This window comes from Stegostoma tigrinum, chromosome 6 (genome assembly GCF_030684315.1).
Source record: "Stegostoma tigrinum isolate sSteTig4 chromosome 6, sSteTig4.hap1, whole genome shotgun sequence".
Taxonomy (NCBI): Eukaryota; Metazoa; Chordata; class Chondrichthyes; order Orectolobiformes; family Stegostomatidae; genus Stegostoma; species Stegostoma tigrinum.
In genome coordinates, this window is record NC_081359.1 from 60728044 (window position 1) to 60752122 (window position 24079).

General features: G+C 42.1%; 1 protein-coding gene across 1 annotated transcript in view; it reads right to left on the reverse strand.

Annotated features, from left to right (window-relative positions):
* LOC125453254 (RPA-related protein RADX-like) overlaps positions 1–24079 on the reverse strand; it is a 79487-nt gene that overhangs the window by 37284 nt on the left and 18124 nt on the right. Inside the window, exons 5-7 of the mRNA XM_059646966.1 lie at positions 20470–20561; positions 9856–9972; positions 93–200 (exon numbers count right to left, since the gene is read on the reverse strand). Of these exons, the coding sequence (XP_059502949.1) occupies positions 93–200; positions 9856–9972; positions 20470–20561 (317 nt within the window). The remainder of the gene's footprint in view (positions 1–92; positions 201–9855; positions 9973–20469; positions 20562–24079) is intronic.

Genomic DNA, 24079 nt, shown 5'->3' on the forward strand with positions numbered 1-24079 from the left:
TTCGGCTTCTTTGTCATATGTAGGTAAGTACTATCATTCTAATAACACAGATTAAACAACATGAAGTACAGATGTGTTTGACTGTTGTTTACCTGTGATGTAAATCTGAGTCTCACTGGTTGAAGTCAAATATGCAATGCTGCATCCACCATGGAAGTTGTTCCTGACAACCCTCATTTGAGTGCAGACTAAGAAACTCACTAAAAGAATATTTACAAGTAAAAAACAATTGGTATAAACCTGATCTAAGAAAAAATAAATATTAAACACAAACATTAAAATCATCATCTATCAGGTTATTCTAGTTTGAATGACATACTGTATGCAGTTTACTACAGACTGTTCTTAAACTTTACTTCATTCGCTTATAAATTGCTTTATGATATGCAAATTAATAGCATACAGAAGAGTTTATGGCCTTGAGATTCCATTCGATTATGTTGGTTTATGGGAACAACGCCCCTACCATGAGTGATAAAGACCACAAGATCATGAATGTAAAACTCATTGTATTTCTGGTTTTGACAATCCCTTGCACTCGTTTTAAAAACATCCCATCAGAAAAAGTCCCTACTCACAAAACTAGCCATGCTCTAAAGAAATAACAGTGTGGAGCTGGATGAACACAGCAGGCCAAGCAGCATCTTAGGAGCACAAAAGCTGATGTTTCAGGCCTAGACCCTTCATCAGAAAAGGGGCATGGGGAGAGGATTCTAAAATTCACAGGGAGAGAGGGGGAGGCAGACCGAAGATAGATAGAGAGAGGAGAGTATGGGGGGTGGGGGAGGAAGGTAGGGAGGGGGTAGGCCAGTCCAGGAAGGACAGATAGGGAAGAGGTCGGGATGAGGTTAGTGGGTGGAAATGAAGGTGCGGCTTGCAGTGGGAGAAGGGGATAGGTGAGAGGAAGAACAGTTTAGGCAGGCAGGGATGAGCTGGGCTGGTTTTGGGATGCAGGCGGCGGGGGGCGGGGGGGGGGGGGGGGGGGGGGGGGGGAGGGAGAAGAGATTTTGAAGCTGGTGAAATCCACATTGATACCATTGGGCTGCAGGGTTCCCAAGCAGAATATGAGCTGCTGTTCCTGCAAGCAAAGGGTGGCATCATTGTTGCACTGCAGGAGACCCAGGATGGACATGTCGGAGGAATGGGAGAGGGGAGTTGAAATGGTTCATGGCTGGGAGGTGCAGTTGTTTATTGCAAACCGAGTGTAGGTGTTCTGCAAAACAGTCCCCAAGCCTCCGCTTGGTTTCACCAATGTAGAGGTAGCAACACCGGGTACAGCGGATGCAGTATACCACATTGGCGGATGTGTGGGTGAACATCTGCTTGATGTGGAAAGTCATCTTGGGGCCCGGGACAGGGTGAGGGAGGTGGTGTGGGGGCAAGTGTAGCACTTCCTGCGGTTGTAGGGGAAAGTGCTGGGTGTGGTGGGGTTGGAGGGGAGTGTGGAGTGGACAAGGGAGTCGCTGAGAGTGTGGGGTCTCTCTGGAAGGCCAGAGGGGTGGGGTTGGAAAAGTGTCTTTAGTGGTGGTGTCGGATTGTAGATGGTGGAAGTGTTGGAGGATGATGTGTTGTATCTGGAGGTTGGTGGGGTGGTATGTGAGGACAAGGGGATTCTCTTTTGGGGGGAAAAGGGGCTTTTATAGCATCTTTTACACCACATTCCAAAGTAATTTAAAAGTAAACAGTTTTAAATTGAAGTCACTTATGATGCAAGAATTGGGAGCAGGCATTTTACACACAAAGCTCTGAGAAACAGGGTACAATAATGACCATATCACAAATTGTATGTCATATTAACTGGGGTTAAATATTGGATACAGGACACAAGGGATTATTCCTTTGTTTTTCTGAAATACTACCAAGCTTTTCCTAATGTTCACCTGAGAAGGTCTAACACCCAATTCAAAGGTGGCACCTTAGGGAATCAAGAGCTCTCAGTACAGCACTGAATTAATCAACATTGGAGAGTTACATTTCTAATGGGCGAGAACTCCACTTACCAAAAAGAAAACATTGATTAAAGAAGTTAACAAAGTTAATAACAATTAAAATATGATTGAGAACAAGTTATTTTAAAGACATTAGCACAAAACAGCTATTGTGTGTCTAGATTTATGCATAGCTGACTTCAATGTGATGGGACAAAAACTATCCACTAAATTAGGCAAATCTGCCAGTAGTTAAAATGACAGAACATCAGTGGTAGGTATTCAAAAAGTGTTTCACATAACAGACAATTTATATCCCATGAGGCAAGAGCTCTACTTGCCAAAAAGGACAGCCATAGGTGATGAAGAGGCAATATAAAACTAGAGAAAAAAATGGATGTATGTAAAGAAAAATAGAGAACATAATGTATTAAAAAATGCAAAGGATAGCAGAGCTACAAATTGGGACATGGAAAGAAATTGTCAGGGAATCACAAGGAACAAAAATTACTACAATTACATTAGGAAAGAGGAGGTAGTCAGGGTAATATAAACCCCAAGAAACTGAAAAGTAATGTTGTCAATGAACGTAAGTAAATGGCATATTGAATAATGACTGTGTTAAGACTTACACTCAAGGAAGAATGTAGAATGAATAGAACAGAATTGAATCCCTATGGTGTGCAAACAGGAAATTCAGCCCATCAAGTCCACACCAATCCTCTGAAGAATGTCTAACCCAGATCCGACCCATATCTGATCCTGTAACCCTGCATTTCCCACCACTGAATTTACACATCATGGGCAATCTAGCATGGCTGAACCACCTACTCGGCACATGTTTGGATTGTGGGGCCACCTGGGCGCACACACACACGACAGAGAGAGAATGTGCAAATTCCACAGGCAGCCAGACAGTGGAATTGAACCTGGGTCCCTGGCACTGTGACAAAGCAGTGCTGACCACTGAGCCACCATGCTGCCTCAAGTTTGCCAGAATTCCAAAGAAGCTAGTGTTGAACCAGGAACAAAAAAAAGTGTCAAAATTAATACAAGCAAAACAACAGTAATAAAGCAAGTAATGATACTAAAAAATGGCAAAACTCCTGCATTAGATGGTTTATAAATTGTCTCAAAGTGACAGCACTGCAATGTCCTCACTCATCTTCTGAAATTCTCAATTTAGAAAACATTCCTTTAGATTGGAAAATTGTCATTATTACTTAAAACATAAGGGGGATGAAGAAAAACCAGGGAACAGGTTCTCAACTGGTTTTATAATTGAGGATAGGCTAATTAAACACATTAGCTTTCCGATTAGCTGAAAGTTGGCAAAGTGGATTAGCAGAAAATTGCCTATACCTGACAATTATGATTAACTTATATCAAGAGTCAACACAAGGACTAGATATGGCACTATAGCATAATTCATATGGATTTCTTGAATGCATTTGATAAAACTCCAGAAAAGAGTTAACTAAACCCAAAGTATGGAATATTGACTTAGTTAGGAAATTGGCAGAGTAGCAAGAGACAAAGAGTAAGCATAATGGGTCATTACTTTATTTGGCAGGATGTAATTAGTGGTGTCCCACAATGATTTATGCTAAGTTCTCAACTATTCATCACTTCTATCAAAAGCTAAAATGATTGGGTGGAAAACCACACAAAAAAACTTTGCTGATTTCACAAACAACAGCAGCATTGCAAGTGTGTAGATCATAGAATCTCTACAGTGTGGAAGCAGGCCGTTCAACCCATCGTGTCAACATTGATCCCCTGAAGAGTATCCCACTCAGACCCATTCCCCCTACCCTATTCCTGTAACCCTGCATTTCCCATGGCTAATCCACTTACACCTATACATCCCTGGACACAATGGGCAATTTAGCATGACCAATCCACCTAACCTGCACATCTCTGGCCTGTGGAAGGAACCTGGAGCACCCAGTGGAAACCCACGCAGACAAAGGGAAAATGTATAAATTCCATGCAAAGAGTCACCAGGTCTCTGATGTTATGAGGCAGCACTGCTAAATGAACCATCATCCCACCTGGATCGAAGTAGAGAAATCCAAGGAGAAAGTAATAGATTGAGAGAATGGGCAAAACTGAGACAAATGGAAGATATTTGATTTGGACATAAAAATAGTAGAGGACCTTCTAAAAGACAAAGAACTGCAAGGTGAATGTCCAACAAGACTTGGAAATCTTTCAAATGACATTATCAGATGTTGAAGGATCACAACTCCAGATCACCAATGAACATGTCAAACATGTTAATTATAACATTTGCTTTTCAAAAGAGAGGAAACATATCTAAAGAAATGACAGATTGCAAGTTGAGTGTAACTGTCTCAAGGACCTGTATGAATTATCTTCAACCTTGAAGACCTTGGAATATCATAACTGACAGTGTCAAGGAAGATTCAATGAGAATGACTTCGATAGAGGGAAATGCACAGCAAACTGAACTATAATCTTCTGCATGTTATTTCAGAGTGTAAACATGGGAGAAAGAGAGAGCAGTCTGTTCTTTCACCTTTCAAGAATACATTAGAACAGGGACTAAAAACTAGTTCCATGGCTGGTGCATTTGCGCTTGTTGGCAACAATGTCTGCTGTGAAAGCTGAAAATTTTCTCAGTCATTCCTGTGCTACAGAAAAAAATGTTTCTCACTCTGGTGAGAATCAGAAGGCAAGTGAAACCTGCAATCAAAAAGAAATAACATGTCAGCCTTTAAGCTGTCCTGTAAAATCAAACAAAATGAACAGCTCACCTATCTACATCAGTGCTAATGGCTTTAACAGCCCATTGTCTACTCTTCATACAGCACTTAGACCGACCCAGTTTTTTTAAAAAATTCTCTCTCTGGTCTGGACTCATTTCTAATTTATGTTTGCATCTTGCATTATCATCTTTTGTGTTTTGCTGGCCTGCAAATAGGCTAAGAAGGAAATGGTACAGGGTTGGGAATATAGTATAAAAGTCAGATTTATGCAAAAAAATACAAAATGTGCCTCCACACAACCAGATCAAAACGTTCAGGCTAAGTTGGGATGTATAGAATGGAAACCGAAAGAATTGCAGATGCTGTTCAGGAACAAAAACAGTTACTGGAAAAGCTCAGCAGGTCTGGCAGCATCCGTGATGGAAAAATGTTAACTTTTCGGGTCCGTTGACCCTTCCTCAGAATTTCTAAGTTCTGAGGAAGGGTCACCGGACCCAAAACGTTAATTGTTTTATTCCTTCACGGATGCTGCCAGACCATGTACAGAAGGGAGACGGTTTGGCAGTGTTATCAACAAAAGTATTATAGGCTGTGCAAAAAGTAGGTCAAGGAATGAAATTATTTTGTTTGAACTAAGAAAAAACAGGTATCATACTAGATAAAGTGTGAAGCTGGATGAACACAGCAGGCCAAGCAGCATCTCAGGAACACAAAAGCTGACGTTTCAGGCCTAGACCCAGAGAGGGGGATGGGGGAGAGGGTTCTGGAATAAATAGGGAGAGAGGGGGAGAGGGGGAGGCAGACCGAAGATGGAGAGAAAAGAAGATAGGTGGAGAGGAGAGTATAGGTGGGGAGGTAGGGAGGGGATAGGTCAGTCCAGGGAAGACGGACAGGTCAAGGAGGTGGGATGAGGTTAGTAGGTAGGAAATGAAGGTGCGGCCTGAGGTGGGAGGAAGGGATGGGCGAGAGGAAGAACAGGTTAGGAGGCAGAGACAGGCTGGGCTGGTTTTGGGATGCAGTGGGCGGGGGCTGGGGGGGGAAGAGGGGAAGAGCTGGGCTGGTCCTGGGACGTGGTGGGGGAAGGGGAGACCTTGAAGCTGGTGAAGTCCACATTGATACCATTGGGCTGCAGGGTTCCCAAGCAGAATGAGTTACTGTTCCTGCAACCTTCAGGTGGCATCATTGTGGCACTGCAGGAGGCCCATGACAGACATGTCATCTAAAGACTGGGAGGGGGAGTTAAAATGGTTCACGACTGGGAGGTGCAGTTGTTTATTGCGAACCGAGCGGAGGTGTTCTGCAAAGCGGTCCCCAAGCCTTCACTTGGTTTCCCCAAATGTAGAGGGAGCCATACCGGGTACAATGGATACGATATACCACATTGGCAGATGTGTAGGTGAACCTCTGCTTAATATGGGAAGTCATCTTGGGGCCTGGGATGGGGGTGAGGGAGGGATAGTATCATACTATCCAGTTGCATTCTATAGGCTACAAATACTGGGATCAATCTAGAGTAACAAACTTGCAAGGCAAATGTAGAGATATAAACTATAATGATCATAATGGGTGACTTTCATTACTCTATTTTGGCTTGGACAGAAATAGTGTAAGGGCAGTATGAGCAAGTTTCTACAGTATTTTCAGGAGAATTTGAGATGAGTGTTTATCTGGCCAAACAAGAAAGGGTGCAGGTTGACTTAACTGTCCTCTGGGTGATTAGGGATGGGCAATAAATACTGCCTCGCCAGCAACACCCTCATCCTGTGAATGAATAGAGAAATATAAAAAATAACAAGGGATGCTGGAAATCTGAAACATAAATAGAAAATTCTGAAGAAACTCAGGTCTGGCAGCATGTGTGGAGAAGGAGAAACAGTTAACATTTTGAATTCAATGACTTTTTCAGAACACAAAGGCAGCATTGCTGGGCATGATTCAAGAGAATGAGAGGAGTCAAGTGAATGAATGTCAGTGAGGAAACACTTACATGACAGTGATCATAGCATCATAAAGTTTAGTTAGGCATGGAAAACAACAAGCAGCAATCTAGAGCAAAACTACATAGCTGAAGGAGGGGGTCAGGAGAGATTTGTCAAGGGAAAAACTGGAATCAAAGATTTGCAAGGTGAAAACTTAAGGACAGCAGGCTGTCTTTAAAGAAGAGATTGATCGATATAGCTCAAACATTTCCACAAGGGGGAAGTCAAGTCACACTAAGTCACCATAGTCTTCGCATACAATAGAGGCACTCTCATTAGAGAACATAAGACAGGAGTGGAAGTAAGGCCATTCAGCCCATCAAGTCCACGCCACCATTTAAATCATGGCTGATGGGCATTTTAACTTCACTTCCCTGCACTCTCCCTGGAGCCCTTGATTCCTTGTGAGATCAAGAATTTGTCGATCTCTGCCTTGAAGGCACCCAATGTCCCAGCCTCCAATGCAGTCCATGGCAATGAATTCCATAAGCCCACCACACTCTGGCTGAAGAAATGTTGTCTCATTTCTGTTTTAAATTTAACCCCTTTAATTTTAAGGCTGTGCCCACAGGTCCTAATCTCCCCACCGAACAGGAACTTCCTAGCGTCCACCCTTTCTAAGCCATACATTATCTTCTAAGTTTCTATTAGGTCACCCCTCAACCTTCTAAACTCTAATGAACACAATCTCAGGGTCCTTAGCCGTTCATCATACGTTAAACCTACCATTCCAGGGATCATCCATGTGAATCTCCGCTGGACACAGTCCAGGGCCAGTATGTCCTTCGAGGTGTGGGGCCCAAAATTGGACAGTATTCTAAATGGGCCTAACTAGAGCTTTATAAAGTCTCAGAAGCACATCACTGCTTTTATATTCCAACCCTCTCAAGATAAGTCTTGAGACAAGTAACTGGTGACAATTTAACCTGAGGGTCATCCTTCGGCAAGGGGAGGGGGTTGCTGGAATTCAAACTAAACCAGAAATTGCAGGGGAAAAACAACATGTCTGGCAGTATCTGTTCAGTGAAATCAGAGTTAACAATAGTTCAGTGACCCCAGTTCTAAGGAAGGCTCACTGGACCTGAAACACTAACTGATTTCTCTCTACAGATAGTACCAGACCTGCTGAGCTTTTCCATCGATGAGAGATTTTGGCCTTTCATGGTAATTTCAGCTGGTGATGGGAACCTAACCCATGGTGTTCGCATCACACTGCTTCACAAACCAACCATGCAGCCAACTTAAACTGGAATCCAGGACGTCAAGCCCAGAACTCCACGGATAATCAAAGAGGCAGACAGCAACATGAAGCAGCAAAGTAGAATGTTGTACACTGGCACATTGGAACAATGAGATGACATGGCAGCTACCATGAAAGGGAATTTATGTCTTCTGTAGGTATATAAATAGTACAAGGTAGTAAAAGCAAGCAGGAATGGGAATAATTAGCAATCAATAAAAGAGTTAATGATTGGAGGCAGTAGGCATGGCTGAAGTATTAAATAAGCACTTAGTGTCTTTGTCTACCAAGAAAGATGTTGTCAAACTGAAAAATGAGGTCATTGGCATAATGGATGACTTCAAAAGTCTTTCATTCATCTGCCCGAGTGAGCAATAGAGGTATACTTAATTATGCTTTTCAAAAAATAATTGGACAGGAATAACCTGAATGGAAATAATTTGAAGGGGTACGGGGAAAAAGTAGGGAAAATTACCTGAGCTGCTCTTGCAGAGAACGAGTACAAATATAAAAGAGCCAAATGGGCTTCTAGTGCACTAAATATTTTATTGAGTACTTTAAACATGCTAAAGAATATCAAAGGTGTTTCAGAGGTGGTGTAGGCTGGTTTTAAAGTGGTTGGGGTCATACCTGATACATAGGAGGATAGCTGTGATTGTTGAAAGTCAGTCACCTCAGTTCTCAAGCACCTCTGCAGGAGTTTTGGATAGTGTCCTAGGCCCAGCCATCTTCAGCTGCTTCAATGACCCTCTCCATCATAAAGTCAGATGGAAATAGGCAACTTTATGATGCAGTAAAATGATGGAATGGGTCATCGAAGACTGCTTTCAAGCAGGATAGGCTCAGCAACAACCTGCTCACTGATGCCCAATTTAGATTGTGCCACAGCCATTGACCTCATTACAGCCTTGGTTCCAACACAGAAAAGTGAGTTGGATTCTAGAGGTGAGGTGAGGAGTGACAGCCCTTGACATCAAGGCTGCATTCAACCATGTGTATCAAAGGAACCCTAGCAGAATTGGAATCAATGGATACCAGGGGCAACCTCTCCCATGGTCAGAGCCATACTTGGCATATAGGAAGATAGTTGTGGCTGTTGGAGGTCAGATATCTCAGCTTTAGAACATCTCTGCAGGAATTATCAGGGTGGTGTCCTAGGCCCAACTATTTTCAGGTGTTTTATCAATAATTTTCCCTACATAAGGTCAGAAGTGGGGATGTTCACTTAAATACACAATTTTTAACTCCTCTTGTGACTACAGATACTGAAGCAGTCCATGTTCAAACACAAGATGTGGACATTATCCAGCCTTGGGCTGACAAGGACACAGCACACATGCGAGGAAATGAATCTTCAATAAGAGATAATCTAACAACTGCCCTTTGACATTCAATGGTGTTACCATCATTGATTTTCCCCACTATCAATATCCTGGAGTGTTACCATTGACCAAAAACCCAACTGACGAGCATTGCAGGTCCGGCTACAGCACGTCAACTGCAGCAGTTCACAAAGGCCATTCATTATCACCTTCTCAAGGGCAGCTATGGATGAGCAGTGAATGCTGTCCAGCCACTGATGCCCACATTCCACGAGTGAATTAAAAAACCTGTCAGGTTGTAAGCTCGTGGAATGAAGGATTGCAAACAGTGTGAAAAAATTAAAACTGAGGATGATAATAATTTGCATGATTTTCCAACACAGGAGTATGCTGAGCATGGTGAAGCAGTGTGAACACCCATAGGAACATATTAAAAGTTAAGCAAAAACAATGAAATGTCTTTTCTAAGAAAAAAACAGTAAGTTCTGATATTAGTGGAAGAAAATAAATTAAGTAGGGTCGCATATATGAAGTTAATACAACTTGGAGATATCACATGGCCATCTATCAAAACTGTATTTGACCTGGTAACTTATGTATGGCCGCATACAACTAAGAAATATTACATTGGGACAAACTCTTCCAAGTTTGTACCTGGATGTAGTTGATTGTAGATGTCTGGTTGAGAAGTGCAATAAAGTTCCAGAATAAATGGTTTCATACTTGTTTGATCTATCATCTCAACAAACCGTCGAACCCAAAAAGCATTATCTATGAATGAAACAAAATAAATGATTACCAACTTCTCAAGTGTCATGACTTCTAGTCGAATTAACTACATTATAGGATTTTCTTCATTTTTCAAGTGATATCCATCTTTGATATACCAAGTATAAACAAAATACACAGACTATTATAATATTACCCATGGACAATGCTGATCTTATGCCAAGCTCCAGGACCCATTATATTAAACCAACTTATTTTGACTTAAAGCTAAACTAAAAGTTAGTTAAAGGTAGGTAAACACTCATCCCCTAGAAGAAGCTATACCTCTGCAAGGACAGATGGAAGAGTATTCTAGTGTATATAAAATGCACACTATTCAAAGAACACAGAATATTTTACAGCAATTATTCATGTTGAACCACTGTAGGAAGATACTAAACAGAAAATAGCACTTATTTTGGAGGGTGAATGTCTCGCACATTGGCAGCACAGCACTGTTTAGCCAAAGGTGCCTCATATATGGGAATCCAAAGTAGACAGTAACATTCAACATGTCAAGATTAACTAAAATGCAATACTTGTATTTTTGATCAACTGGCATCTAATTTAGTGATGCTGGAGGAGTAACTCTCACCAACAACCTCCCTGCAACATGGGATAACATGGTGAGAAGCTGGATGAACACAGCAGGCCAAGCAGCACCACAGGAGCAGGAAAGCTTGACGTTTCGGGTTGAGACCCTTCTTGGTCTGCTGTGTTCATCCAGCTTCAGAGTGTTATCTCAGATTGTCAAGCATCAGCAGTTTCTACTATCCCTGCAACATGGCTTTGGTGTGGAATTAAGTCATGTACAACACCCAATTAGCTTTTGGTGTCTATCACTGGAGTCACCTAACTTATGCATCATTGAAAATGTAAGACGAACTGTGCTTTGTACTATATAATAGTTTAGACTTCTGAATATTTACACAGTAGAAGTGAAATCCTAGTTATGAATTACCTGACAAAGGACAATAATTAGGCAATGCAAATAAAGAAAATTCAAGCATTTACTCTGCAAATCCCATGGCCAGCAAGTTATAATAAATAGGGCTTTTGTGTATGCATTTTGGGTGCCAAAATTAATGCAGTTTTTCATTCATTTGCTTTAAGAATCTTGTAAGTTTTTTTGCATGTTTTTAATCTTACAACCCATATGCAAATCCATGAATGAACCAGCTACATCTGAACTGAAACACAGGACAGGAGCTAAATTAGGCAGCTCCTTAAAACAGATGGAGGCGTGATGATACATGATTAGCATTTATCTGTTTGCTCAAAGTCACAGGTAAAAGTATATGCACTACAGAAAGGGTCAAGCTCTGTTTTTCAATTCCACTGGTATCAAATTTAAAAATATTCACAAAAAGGTTTATCCTAATGTAAACAAAATTCCTTACGGCAATTCCAAACCACCACCTTTTATTCTTATCACTAATCTTGTTTGGGCTGAGCTGAGTTTGGGCTTGAAAACAGGAAAACTAAGTGAGAGCTAGCATACGCATAGCACTGCTTTTGCTTGTTTCCCTTAACCAAGTGAATCAGATTTCTTCTTCCAGATGACAGATGGCATCATCAGCAACTCCGGGCTTTGAGATTCAAGGAATTTTATATCAAACAAACAGCTCCACCACCCCACCCCAAGTTCCCGAGGAACTTAACAGAACATAGAACATTACAGCACAGTACAGGCCCTTCGGCCCTCGATGTTGTGCCGACCTGTCATACCGATCCCAAGCCCATCTAACCTACACTATTCCATGTACGTCCATATGCTTATCCAATGATGCCTTAAATGTACCAAAAGTTGGCAAATCTACTACCGTTGCAGGCAAAGCATTCCATTCCCTTACTACTCTAAGAAACTACCTCTGACATCTGTCCTCTATCTTTCACCCCTCAATTTAAAGCTATGCCCCCTCATGCTTGCCGTCACCATCCTAGGAAAAAGGCTCTCTCTATCCACCCTATCTAACCCTCTGATTTTATGTCTCAATTAAGTCACCGCTCAACCTTCTCTAATGAAAAGAGCCTCAAGTCCCTCAGCCTTTCCTCATAAGACCTTCCCTCCATACCAGGCAACATCCTAGTAAATCTCCTCTGCACCCTTTCCAAAGCTTCCACGTCCTTCTTATAATGCAATGACCAGAACTGTACACAATACTCCAAGTGCAGCCACACCAGAGTTTTGTACAGCTTCACCATAACCTCAGTTCCAGAACTCGATCACTCTATTAATAAAAGCTGAAACACTATGCCTTAACAACCCTGTCAACCTGGGTGGCAACTTTCAAGGATCTGTGTACATGGACACCAAGTTCTCTCTGCTCATCTACACTAAGGATCTTACCATTAGCCCTGTACTTTGCCTTCCAGTTACTCCTACCAAAGAGCATCACATCACACTTGTCTGCATTAAACTCCATTTGCCGCCTCTCAGCCCAGCTCTGCTGATCTATGTCTCTCTGCAACCTACAGCATCCTTTGTCACTGTCCACAACTCCACTGACCTTCGTGTCATCTGCAAATTTACTAACCCATCCTTCTACACCCTCATCCTTGTCATTTTTATAAATGACAAACAGCAGTGGACCCAACACCGACCCTTGCAGTACACCACTAGTAACTGGTCTTCAGGATGATCATTTCCCATCAACTACCACCCTCTCTTTGAAGAGAATTTCAAGCCAAACTGCTATGTCTCCCACAATTCCATTCCTCCGCATTTTGTACAATAGCCTATTGTGGGGAACCTTGTCGAACGCCTTGCTGAAATCCAAATACATCACATCAACCAGTTTACTCATCTACCTGTTTGGTCACCTTCTCAAAGAACTCAATAAGGCTTGAGAGGCACGACCTTCCCTTCACAAAACTGTGCTGACTAGCCCTAATCAATTTATTCTTTTCTAGATGATTATAAATCCTATCCCTTATAATCTTTTCTAACACTTTACCAACAACTGAGGTAAGGCTCACTGGTCTATAATTACCAGGGTTGTCTCTACTCCCCTTGAACAGGCAAACCACATTTGCTATCCTCCAGTCATCGAGCATTATTCCTGTAGACAATGACAAGTTAAAGATCAATGCTAAAGGCTCAGCATTCTCCTCCCTGGCTTCCTAAAGGATCCTAGGATAAATCCCATCCGGCCCAGGGGTCTTATCTATCTTCACCCTCTGAAGGATTTCTAATACCTCTTCCTTGTGAGCCTCAATCCCACCTAGTCTAGTAGCCTGTATCGCAGTATTCTCCTCGACAACATTGTCGTTTTCTATAGAGTGAATACTGTTGAAAAATATTCATTTATCACTTCCCCTATCTCATCTGACTCCACACAGAACTTCCCACTGCTATCCTTGATTGGGCCTAATCTTACTTTTATCACTCTTTTATTCCTTAAATACCTATAGAAAGCCTTAGGTCTACTCTGATCCTATCTGTCAACAACTTCTCATGTCTCCTCCTGGCTCTTCTGAGCTCTCTTTAGGTCTTTCCTGGCTACCTCGGAGCCCTCAAGTGCCCTAACTGAGCCTTCACATCTCATCCTAACATAAGCCTTCTTCCTCTTGAAGAGAGATTCCACCTCCTTCATAAACCACGGCTCCTGCGCTCTGCAGCTTCCTCCCTGCTTGACAGGTACATACTTATCTAGGACACACAGGAGCTTTTCCTTGAAGAAGCTCCACATTTCTAATGTGCACATCCCTTGCAGTTTCCTTCCCCATCCTATGCTCCCTAAATCTTGCCTAATCTCATTGTAATTGCCTTTCCCCCAACTATAACTCTTGCCTAGTGTACACCTATCCCTTTCCATCACTAAAGTAAACATAACAGAATTGTGATCACTATCACCAAAGTGCTCACCTACTTCCAAATCTAACACCTGGCCAGGCTCATTACCCAGTACCAAATCTAATGTGGCTTCACCCCTTGTTGGCCTATCTACATACTATGTCAGGAAGCCCTCCTGCACATACTGGACAAAAACTGACCCATCTATGGTACTCGAACTATAGTGTTCCCAGTCAATATTTGTAAAGTTGACACCCCCCTTGACAACTACCCTGTCTCACTCCTATCGAGAATCATCTTTGCTATCTTTTCCTGTGTCTCTGGAACTATTCAGAGGCCTATAGAAGACTCCGAACAGGGTGACCTCTCCTTTCCTGTTTCTAACCTCAGCCCATACTACCTCAGTTGGCGAGTCCCCAAACATCCTTTCTGCAACTGTAATACTGTCCTTGACCAACAACACCACACCTCCACCCCTTTTACCATCTTCTCTGTTCTTACTGAAACATCTAATCCCAGAACCTGCAACAACCATTCCTGTCCCTGCTCTATCCATGTCTCTGAAATGGCCACAACAAAGTTCCAGGTACTAACCCATGCTGCAAGATCACCCACCTTATTATTCCGGGTGCTCCTGCCATTGAAATAGACACTTCAAACCAACTTCTTGCTTGCCTGTGCCATCTTGCTTCCCTGAAACTTTATTTCAGACCACCCTACTCTCAACCTTTTCTATACTCAAACTACAACTTTGGTGCCCATCCCCCTGAATTAGTTTAAACCCACCCAAATAGCATTAGCAAATTTCCCCCCTAGGATATCAGTACCCCTCTGGTTCAGGTGAAGACCATCTTGCTTGTAGAGGTCCCACCTACCCCAGAAAGAGCCCCAATTATCCAAGAATCCAAAACCCTCCCTCCTGCACCATCCCTGTAGCCACGTGTTCAACTCCTCTCTCGCTCTCCCTATTCCTACCCTCACTAGCATGTGGCATAGGCAAGAAACCAGAGACAACAACTCTGTTCATCCTGGCTCTAAGCTTCCATCCTAGCTCCCTGAATTTCTGCCTTAAATCCCCATCTCTCTTCCTACCTATGTCGTTGGTACCAATGTGGACCACAACATGGGGCTGCTCCCCTTCCCCCTTAACGATCCCAAAAACAGACATCTCACACCCTGGCACCTGGGAGGCAACACACCAGCCGTGAGACTCTCGTCCCCACAGAACCTCATATCTGTCCCCCTAACTAAGGAGTCCCCAATGACTACTGCTCTGCTCCTCTTCCCCCTTCACTTCTGAGCAGCAGGGACAGACTGTGCCAGAGACCCATGCCCCACTGCTTTCCCCTGGTAAGTCGTCCCTCCCAACAGTATCCAAAACGGTATACTTATTGTTGAGGGGAATGGCCACAGGGGATCCCTGCACTGCCTGCCAGTTCCCTTTCCATCCCCTGACCATAACCCATCGGCCTTTTTCTTATACTCAAGTGACTACCTCCCTGTAACTCAATAATCCCCTGTGCCTCCCGAATGAGCCGAAGTTCATCCAGCTCCAGTTGCCTAACGTGGTTTTCAAGGAGGTGGAGTTGGGTGCACTTCCCGCAGATGTAGTCAGCAGGGACACTAGTGGGGCCTGGTTTAGATTCCGAATCTTTTCTTCAGGTCTCCACACAGATCTCAAATCTGATCTGTTCCTGGAAACCCACCCAACCTCCAGAACATCACTCATGGCTCCTTGGTCTTTCTCCAAGTCTCCTTATTCCTTCACTTTCATTCAACTTGCTGCACCTGGGGCCCTTTAGCCATTTCTCATCACTTTCACAGCCTCCATTGACCAGCCTGTGCTTCAGCTCCTGTGTGTAACCTCCTGATTCAGCCCTGAAAACCTGTCTAAAGGGACCTCAAGGGCTGAACAATTCATCTGACTCTAACAGAGCCAACCAACTAACTATCACTGTCTCCGTCTGCAAATGAGGTAGTACATTCTCCCCAGTATGTAGCAATGCATTTTTTTTCCTGAATCTGTTTCATCACTTTTGCATACACCCAGCATTAAAGTTGAAAACAAAAAATGCTGGATTCCAGCGTCTACAGTAATTTGCTCCTACAGCAGTAAAGTTGCCATAGCCCTAGAGAACTACAGGGCTACTCTCAGAGATGACTGTGGTTGAGTTCAACCTAAGGGTCACCATGCTGCAGACAAAGGGCAAGGTTGAGAAGTTGGTACATTCAACCTCCCCTACCTTGAATGCATCAGCCGGAGGCCCAGTGTCAATACTTACTACATCTATTCAAAGCTATTGTCCACATCTGTGTACACACTGCCACTTAATCATCACAGCCATATTAGCAACACATTTGCTGACAGAGATAATAAAGTATGAAGCTGGATGAACACAGCAGGCCAAGCAGCATCTCAGGAGCACAAGAGCTGATGTTTTGGGTCTAGACTCGGGGGGGGGGGGGGGGGGGGGGGAGAGAAATGGGCTGAGGGTTCTGGAATAAATAGGGAGAGGGGGAAGCAGACCGAAGATGGACAGAAAAGATGATAGGTGGAGAGGAGTGTATGGACTGACCTATCCCCTCCCTACTTATACTCTCCTCTCCACCTATCATCTTTTCTCTCCATCTTCGGTCCACCTCCCCGTCTCTCCCTATTTATTCCAGAACATTCACCCCATCCCCCTCTGAAGAAGAGTCTAGACCCGAAACATCAGCTTGTGCTCCCGAGATGCTGCTTGGCCTGCTGTGTTCATCCAGCCTCACTTTATCTTGGATCCTCCAGCATCTGCAGTTCCCATTATCACATTTGCTGACAGTCCCAGAAGGTGGCACAAACCTGAAGATGGCAAGAATTAAACACAGTGGGGAAAAAATCACACCTGCATGCCATAGACCTCATTGAGGAAACTCTGCATTTTTATTAAAAAGGCTATGGCAAGCAGTAAAGTTGAAACCATTGAAGATTAGTATGTTCAGTCCCAGTTCTCTTTTCATATTCCCCATTAGCCCTCATACCAAAATTTATTCTATTTACATGCCACAGATGGTACAAATGTGCAGCTCTAAATTTCTCTCCTGCCAGGCCAGTCAGTGGAAATAGTCAAACAAAAATGGTGCTGAAAGTATACCAGAACTTAAGGATGGCACACTGGCTTGGGGGTTAGCCCAGCTGCATCACAGCACCAGGGATCTGGGTTCAATTTCACCCTTGGGTGACAGTTTGTCTGCAATTTGCATGTTCTCCCTATGACGTATGAGTTTTCTCCTGGTGCTCCAGTTTCCTCTCAGTCCAAAGATATGCAGGTTAGGTGGATTGTCTAGGCTGAATGGTCTGTGGTATCTTGGGTGTGCAGGTGAGGTGATTAGTCATGGTATATGTAGGGTTACAGGGATGGGGTGTGTCTGAGTGGGTTGATCTTAGGAGGGTAGGCATGGGCTTAACAGGCCAAATGACCTGCTTCAACATTGCAGGGATTCTATATCTATGACATTGGTACCATATATGTAGCCACTAGGTCAGATACTGGGATCTTGTTGCATGGTGATAATGTCCCTCCCTATGGATCAGGAAGATTGGGTTCACATCCCAACTCTCCAAAGGTATACAGTAACGTTTCTGAACAGTTTGATTAGAAAGTGCAGAGTCACTATCTGCATACTAAGTATAATTTCTGCTGCCGTGGGCTCAAAACAGCATTCTGATGGCCCAGGAAATACGAGATTGCAGACTGGTTTGAACAGTACAACGCTTGCTGCTTTAGGAAGCCTGTTAGGAAGTGCATGTTCACTGTCAAGGATTATGGAAGGTCCAAGCTCAGTTCGACTCTGGGCTTTGCACGTAACTTGGAATTCTTCCTAATGGTTAATTCTATTTTAGTCAATTTGTTTACTTCCCTTGCTGCACAAACAGCTTCCAACAAAATAATAAGTGTTGCAGGGGAGTTTAAGTTAAAGTCTTATAAGTTTAGCTTTCTGCAATCATGATAGTACGTAATAATATTGAAAGGGTCTTAATGTCACAGCAGCTGAATACAATCTCTTTCAGCAGATTACAGGGATCACTCCAAGAGAGTAGCCGGGCACCGGCAGCAGGCAGCTGAGTGCCTGGGGGACATTAGCCAGAGCTTGCAAGTTAAAAAAGAGAGAAGGGGATACCAGCCAATGACATCACTAAAAGGAAGTACTGAATACAAAGGTGCTGCCATAAAGAAAGAAGCAGCTTGTCAACTAAAAATGAGCTGCACTCAGGTGCTAGTTTGAGCAGATTTAAACCAGTTTACTAAGTTTACTCTTGGCAGAACTTAGTTAAACCAGTTTAACTAAGTTCTGCCAAAAATAAGAAAGATGAGAATAATGGAAAAGTCTTATTTGGACAAGAAATAATGAGGTAATGCTACCCAAGTCTCTGGGCCAGGGCCAATGAGGTAAAGGCATGCAATAAGTGAATTAACCTGAGCCAACAGGAAGAAGAACAGCAAGAGGAAAAGGTGCAGTCAGCAAAAATTCCAGACAGCAACCTTCACAGAAGCAAACCCTCCATCAGAGACATGGTGACAACATTGAGTGCATCACCCGGCCAGCGTCAGCTCATCAGCAGCAGCTATTCTGATCGGTATTAGCTTTATACATTCGGTGGCTACTTGGCAAGTGTCAGAGGACTCTAGTGGGTATCTAAGTAGGTCCTACTATGGTTTGAGAGAAAACAAAGTCTAGTTCTGTGATAAAAAAGTTTAAGCAACAAGTGTCTTGTTTAATACACCAAATAATTTGAGACGTTACAAAAATGGACTCTTCTGCTATCTGCACAAGCTAATAACCTGAACTGTTGTTCTCCAGGCTCCCAACAATAAGCGTTATCTGCCAAGCCTGGCTACAGTAAATTGAAGTTAATCCATTCTCCAAGGCCATATGCAATACCATCCATTGAAAGTCAGCAACTTTCCTGTAACCATGTTGTAGCTATCTGGAAGCACTACAAAGGAGGTCTCATAACAGGCAAAGGCAAGACATATAAGGTAATGCTCAAGGTTATTTAGATTACCCTTGCATGTGCCGTGTCACAATTTAATTTATAAATTTGGTTTGGAATACTTATTTTGTGGTGGTTTTTATTTTGCGTTTCAGACAGGAAGAAAATGAGAAGGCCAGTGAACGTGAGCAGAATGAAACTTCTGGTGAACACAAACATTTGGATTTGTGCCATTCTCAAGTTAGTTCTTCTGCCTGGGCCGAAAGGGGTTATCTAAGCTGCCACACATTTCCTCGTGCTGTTCTTCCTTAATTTCTTGGATAGTTTATGACATGTGCAGTCCTATCAATGTGGCAAGTTTGTGAAATATGGAATGTAAACAAGACCTCTTGAGACCGACTCAGCTGAATACTATGACACTCCTCCAGAGAATTCTAAATCATTGTTTTAATGCACCAATTGCCAGCTCTCATGTTGTGGGAGCATATCTGACTCAGGGCCACACAGTATATCATTTATTATATTTGTGAATTGTTTAGTAAAGCTTTTGCCTAACTTGTCAGCAGAATACGAACTTTTGTGCAAAGTTGCCACGGAGGATGTATGTTGTGCTAGAGCACTGAACAAGAAACAGCTTTCACTAGAATCAAAAACTACTGCTGATGACAACACCTGTGCGAGGTACAGCAATGTCAATGATTAAATTTTCATATGATTTTACTGAGAAAAGACTTTAGATTAGATTACCTACAGTGTGGAAACAGGCCCTTTGGCCCAACACATCCACACTGCCCTTTGAAGTATCCCACCAAGACTCATTCCCCTGTAACCCACACGTCCCTGAACACTGGGCTATTTAGCATGGCCAATCCACCTAGCCTGCACATCTTTGGACTGTAGCAACCCTTCTGCCACATGTACAACCAGGTGAAACAAAAAAAAAGGAGTTGCTTGAGAAACTCAGCAGGTCTCACAGGATCTGTGGAGAGAAAACAGTTAATGTATCAAGTCAAGTGATGCTTCATTAGAACTGAAAGCAGCTGGGAAAAGGTGATACTTATTCTGATAAACAGGGTAGGGGGATACAAAAGGAGTGATTGGTTGTATTATTGACATTTCTATTTGCACTCGTTTGCATCTACTTGCAATCAAGTTTTTTTTAAAATGCAAAAAAGGGTACATTTGGAAAAAGGTGCAACTGTGCTTAGTTAACTGGTGGGCTTGCCATAGCCTTGTAACCTTTTACTTACAGCAAGAACTTCTGTTGACAGATTGTGGAAGCCTTTAAACACACAACTCTTGCTATATGATCGGAGATGATTAACCAGCATACCTGAGTTTCTAGGTTTACATCGCTTGTCTGTCTTGTTTCAGGCAGAATGCAGCTAATTACTATTGTGAACTTGTCAAAATTCACATGTTACAGTTTCAATTTAACAAACAATATTGAGAATTTTGAATTGTTCCATCCTACGTACAAACTTCTCAGCTGTTGATAATCTTCATTTCAGCAAAAAGCACAAAGCACAGTCTAGTATCAAAACAACAATGAATCTTATGAAGTAGGAGTAAGACAGCATGAACATTGCCATCATTACATAATATTTTATGCAAGTCTCAATACAGTTTCAACAGATCTTATCAGGCTACAATGTGAGATATACTTTCAAATGTGTTGATGATTCAAATAAACAATGCCTTTTCAAATAAAGAACCAATGTAAACATATTACCCTTCTTTCGGATTCTTTCACATCTGCCAACAAAAGTGACAAGGCCAATGACATCACAAACATAGGTGTCTGGGAGAGTGTCCAATTGGTCCCTGAAAATAAATTATGCTGTTTTATATTTAACAATAATTTTTCTTAAATAGATGACTTTTGTATTTCATCATTTAAATATCTTAGAATGTTAGCCAAATATCCAAACCTGTATCAATTTCAATGGTCCAAAGTTTTCCAATACTTTAGTTCCTGACAAAATTTATGGTCATGGATATATCAAAACATTAATTGTGGAGAAATTTAAGAAATTCTTAGTATTTAACATAAGTTAAGACTGCAAATATATGCTAAGAAAATTCTGGAAATACTTCATTAAAGTTTTGTGGCCTACAGGTGACTTTTGCAACCTATAACAATTAAATTGGCCTTGTTGAGCACAAATTAGTCAACAAAATTCCAAATAATTTTCAACTATGTCATATTTAGAAGTTGTAAGTGCTTTTCATCCCTTTTGCTGTCCTTTTCACGTAACTCTTGAATTTTTAATTTCAAGTTCAGGAACACCAATTATTCCTGAGTGAACCTTGAGTCCCATGCTAATTGTGCCATTCATGCCTAATATCTCATTAAATTACAGCATTAGCCAGAGTTGCAGAAGTAAGATTTCTTGACTTAAGTGACAAGTACTCTGCTAATACATCTACAATCACATACAGTATACTTCTCTTGTCTTTTACTACTCTGCTCAACTGAACTGTAGGTTGGGAAGAAAGAGGACAGAGTATGCAACTCAGACAGCAAATCAAAGCTCCCAAGGACTACTGAACAACATGGTAATGACCACAAAATTAAACAACAGGCAGGAAAAAAGGGTACCAACATATCACTTCAAGGTGGAAAAGACTGGCTGAGGCTTTTATAAGGTAACAAAGTGTGAAGCTGGATGGACACAGTAGGCCAAGCAGCATCTCAGGTGCGCAAAAGCTGACGTTTCAGGCCTAGACCCTTCATCAGGTGAAGGGTCTAGGCCCGAAACGTCAGTTTTTGTGCTCCTGAGATGCTGCTTGGCTTACTGTGTCCATCCAGCTTCACACTTTGTTACCTTGGATTCTCCAGCATCTGTAGTTCCCATTATCTCAGAGGCTTTTATAACAGATAGGAAAAAGAAAAACATCTGGTCAAGGCCACTACTACAATCACATGTGGGACTATCACACTAATTGGGAAACTAATTCTTGACAAAGCTTGCAAGATTTAAAGTTACACAGGAACTTAAAGAATCACTGAACACACAGCTATGCTGAGAGAATGGGTTCACTCTCTGCCATAATGACAAATAGTCTTGCTTCAATACTGGAGCCATGCAAATTGAGTTTTTTTTAAGAAAAATAAGACCACAAATTTTGAATGTGAACTGGCAAATTCACAAATAAAACAATTGTTTTTTAAATGATAAATCTACCTTACGACCAAAATTTTGCTCAAATTGTGCTATAAGTGCAAAGTACCTCAAGGAGCTGTAAATTGGAACCTTTCTTAATAATGTAAAAACACTTTCAGCTTTATAGAAACACATTCCCTGAAAGAGCCACTGATTACAAATAATGTTACTTCTGAAAAATGTATGTGTATATATATCTTCCCAGAATTTCATGTTAATGCCTAGTGCAACTTGAAACCTAGCTGTATTAATCAGGAAGAAAGTTATCAGTGAAAGTTGTTAACATGTATATTAAAGTTCTCTATTCAAGTTCAATGTTCTGGACTTAAATACCTAATTAATTTTCATTAAAAATGCACTCATTCCTTAGTGAATATTTACAGCATGATGTCTGTCCAGAATGCTGGAATTAGCTCAATTAGGATTTAAGAAAATTTTAAATTCATACATAAAGATACACAGCTCAAGCTGAAAGAATATTGATTAAAAAAGTAAATTTATACATATAAAGTAAGGCACGTCAAAGACTTTTCCTCAGAGGAATGTTGGTGGCTGGACACCTGCACAACATTGTTGCAAGCAGCAAGCTTGAGGATACAAATAACTATTGTGCAAATTATCCTTTGATAATCTAGGACCCTGATTTCATTTATATAATCTTCCAACATAGCGTTTTCTTGTATCCTAAGTAAAATCACAATTTATGAACTTAAAAACCTTTCACTAAGTTATTATTGCTGGGGAAAGCAGGAACACAACAAATCATTTCACATTACACTGACCAGAAAACATGAACAGTACACAAGGGATAAAATTTGCTTGAAATAGTTGAGATTTCGTTTCACCAGCATGATATTAGGCTGCACCAAGATTGAAACACCCAGGTGTAAAGTTTGCAGCCCATTAGGTCTTGAACAGGATTGGAGTAAGACTCCTGCCCCATTTAAGGGAGAAGTGCTGCCTCAGAACTGTCAGCTACACTGTTGTCCCAGCAGTCCCCACTGAGCATCTGGCTACTGCTGGGATTGCATTTGGTCTTCAATGAGATCAGTGCTGGAGATGATTTGGGGAGTGGGGGGGGGTTGGGTGGGGAGGTGGTGTGGGGTTGAGGGTTTTCAGCAAGACTAGACTAGCATTTGCCAGCAAGAGATTGAGGTGAAAGAGGGGTAAAGGGGAGAGTTTGAAGTGCATGGACTGGAGGGGGTGAGGAGTGCGCAATCTGGGAAGGGTATAGATATTGAGGAGAGCCTGGGAAAAAAGAAACACCACCCTCAATCTAACTTCCTTCCAGTAAACCAAGACCTGGGAACTAACTTCAAGCCTGGCTCGGGTCTCCACCTGCAACAGGAAGATTTGCAGAGGGGTGCGAAAAGGCTTGGCTCAAAGATTGCTAATTTATCCAACTCCTGTTACAAGTAAAATTGTAACAGAGTCAGGAATAGGTAGGTAGACACTGGGAAATATAGAAGACAATGTTGAGGGGATTATGCTAAGTTTGTGGATGAGAAAGAGGTGGTTGTCAGTGAGAATGATGATCTAGGTTACAGGAAGATAAAGACAATTGGTCAGAAGGGCGGATCTATGTCAGATGTAATTTAACATTGAGTGAGGTGATGCACTTTGCAAGAAGCAACAAACCTAGGGAGTACTCAAGTGAATGACAGAATGCTAGGAAACTCAAACAAAGGATTTTAAAGGTGCTTGTTCACAGATCCAGGAAGGCAGCAAGAAGGTGGCGTAGTTATGAAGGTATATGGGACACTTTAATCAGTCATGTCAGACTACAAGAGCACAGAGATTATGTTGGAGCTATACAGAACTTTGGTTAGGCTACAGGTGGAGTATTCTGTGCAGTTCTGGTCACCACATTATAGCAAGGATGTGATTGCACTTGATGGATACGAAGGAGATTCACCAGGATGTTGCCTGAGTTAGAGCAGTTTAGCTTTAAAGAGATTCTGGATAAGTTCATGAGAGCAGAACAGGCTGAGAGGGGATTTGATTGAGGTGCATAAGATAAGGGGTGTGGACAGGGTGGATAAGAAGCAATTGTTCCCCTCAATTGAAGGTTCAGTAACAAGGGATAGGGTATATATTTTAAAGTGAAAAGCAGGTGGTTTAGAGGGGATTTCAGGGCAAGAATTTTCAACCAGAGTAGTGGGAATCTGGAACACA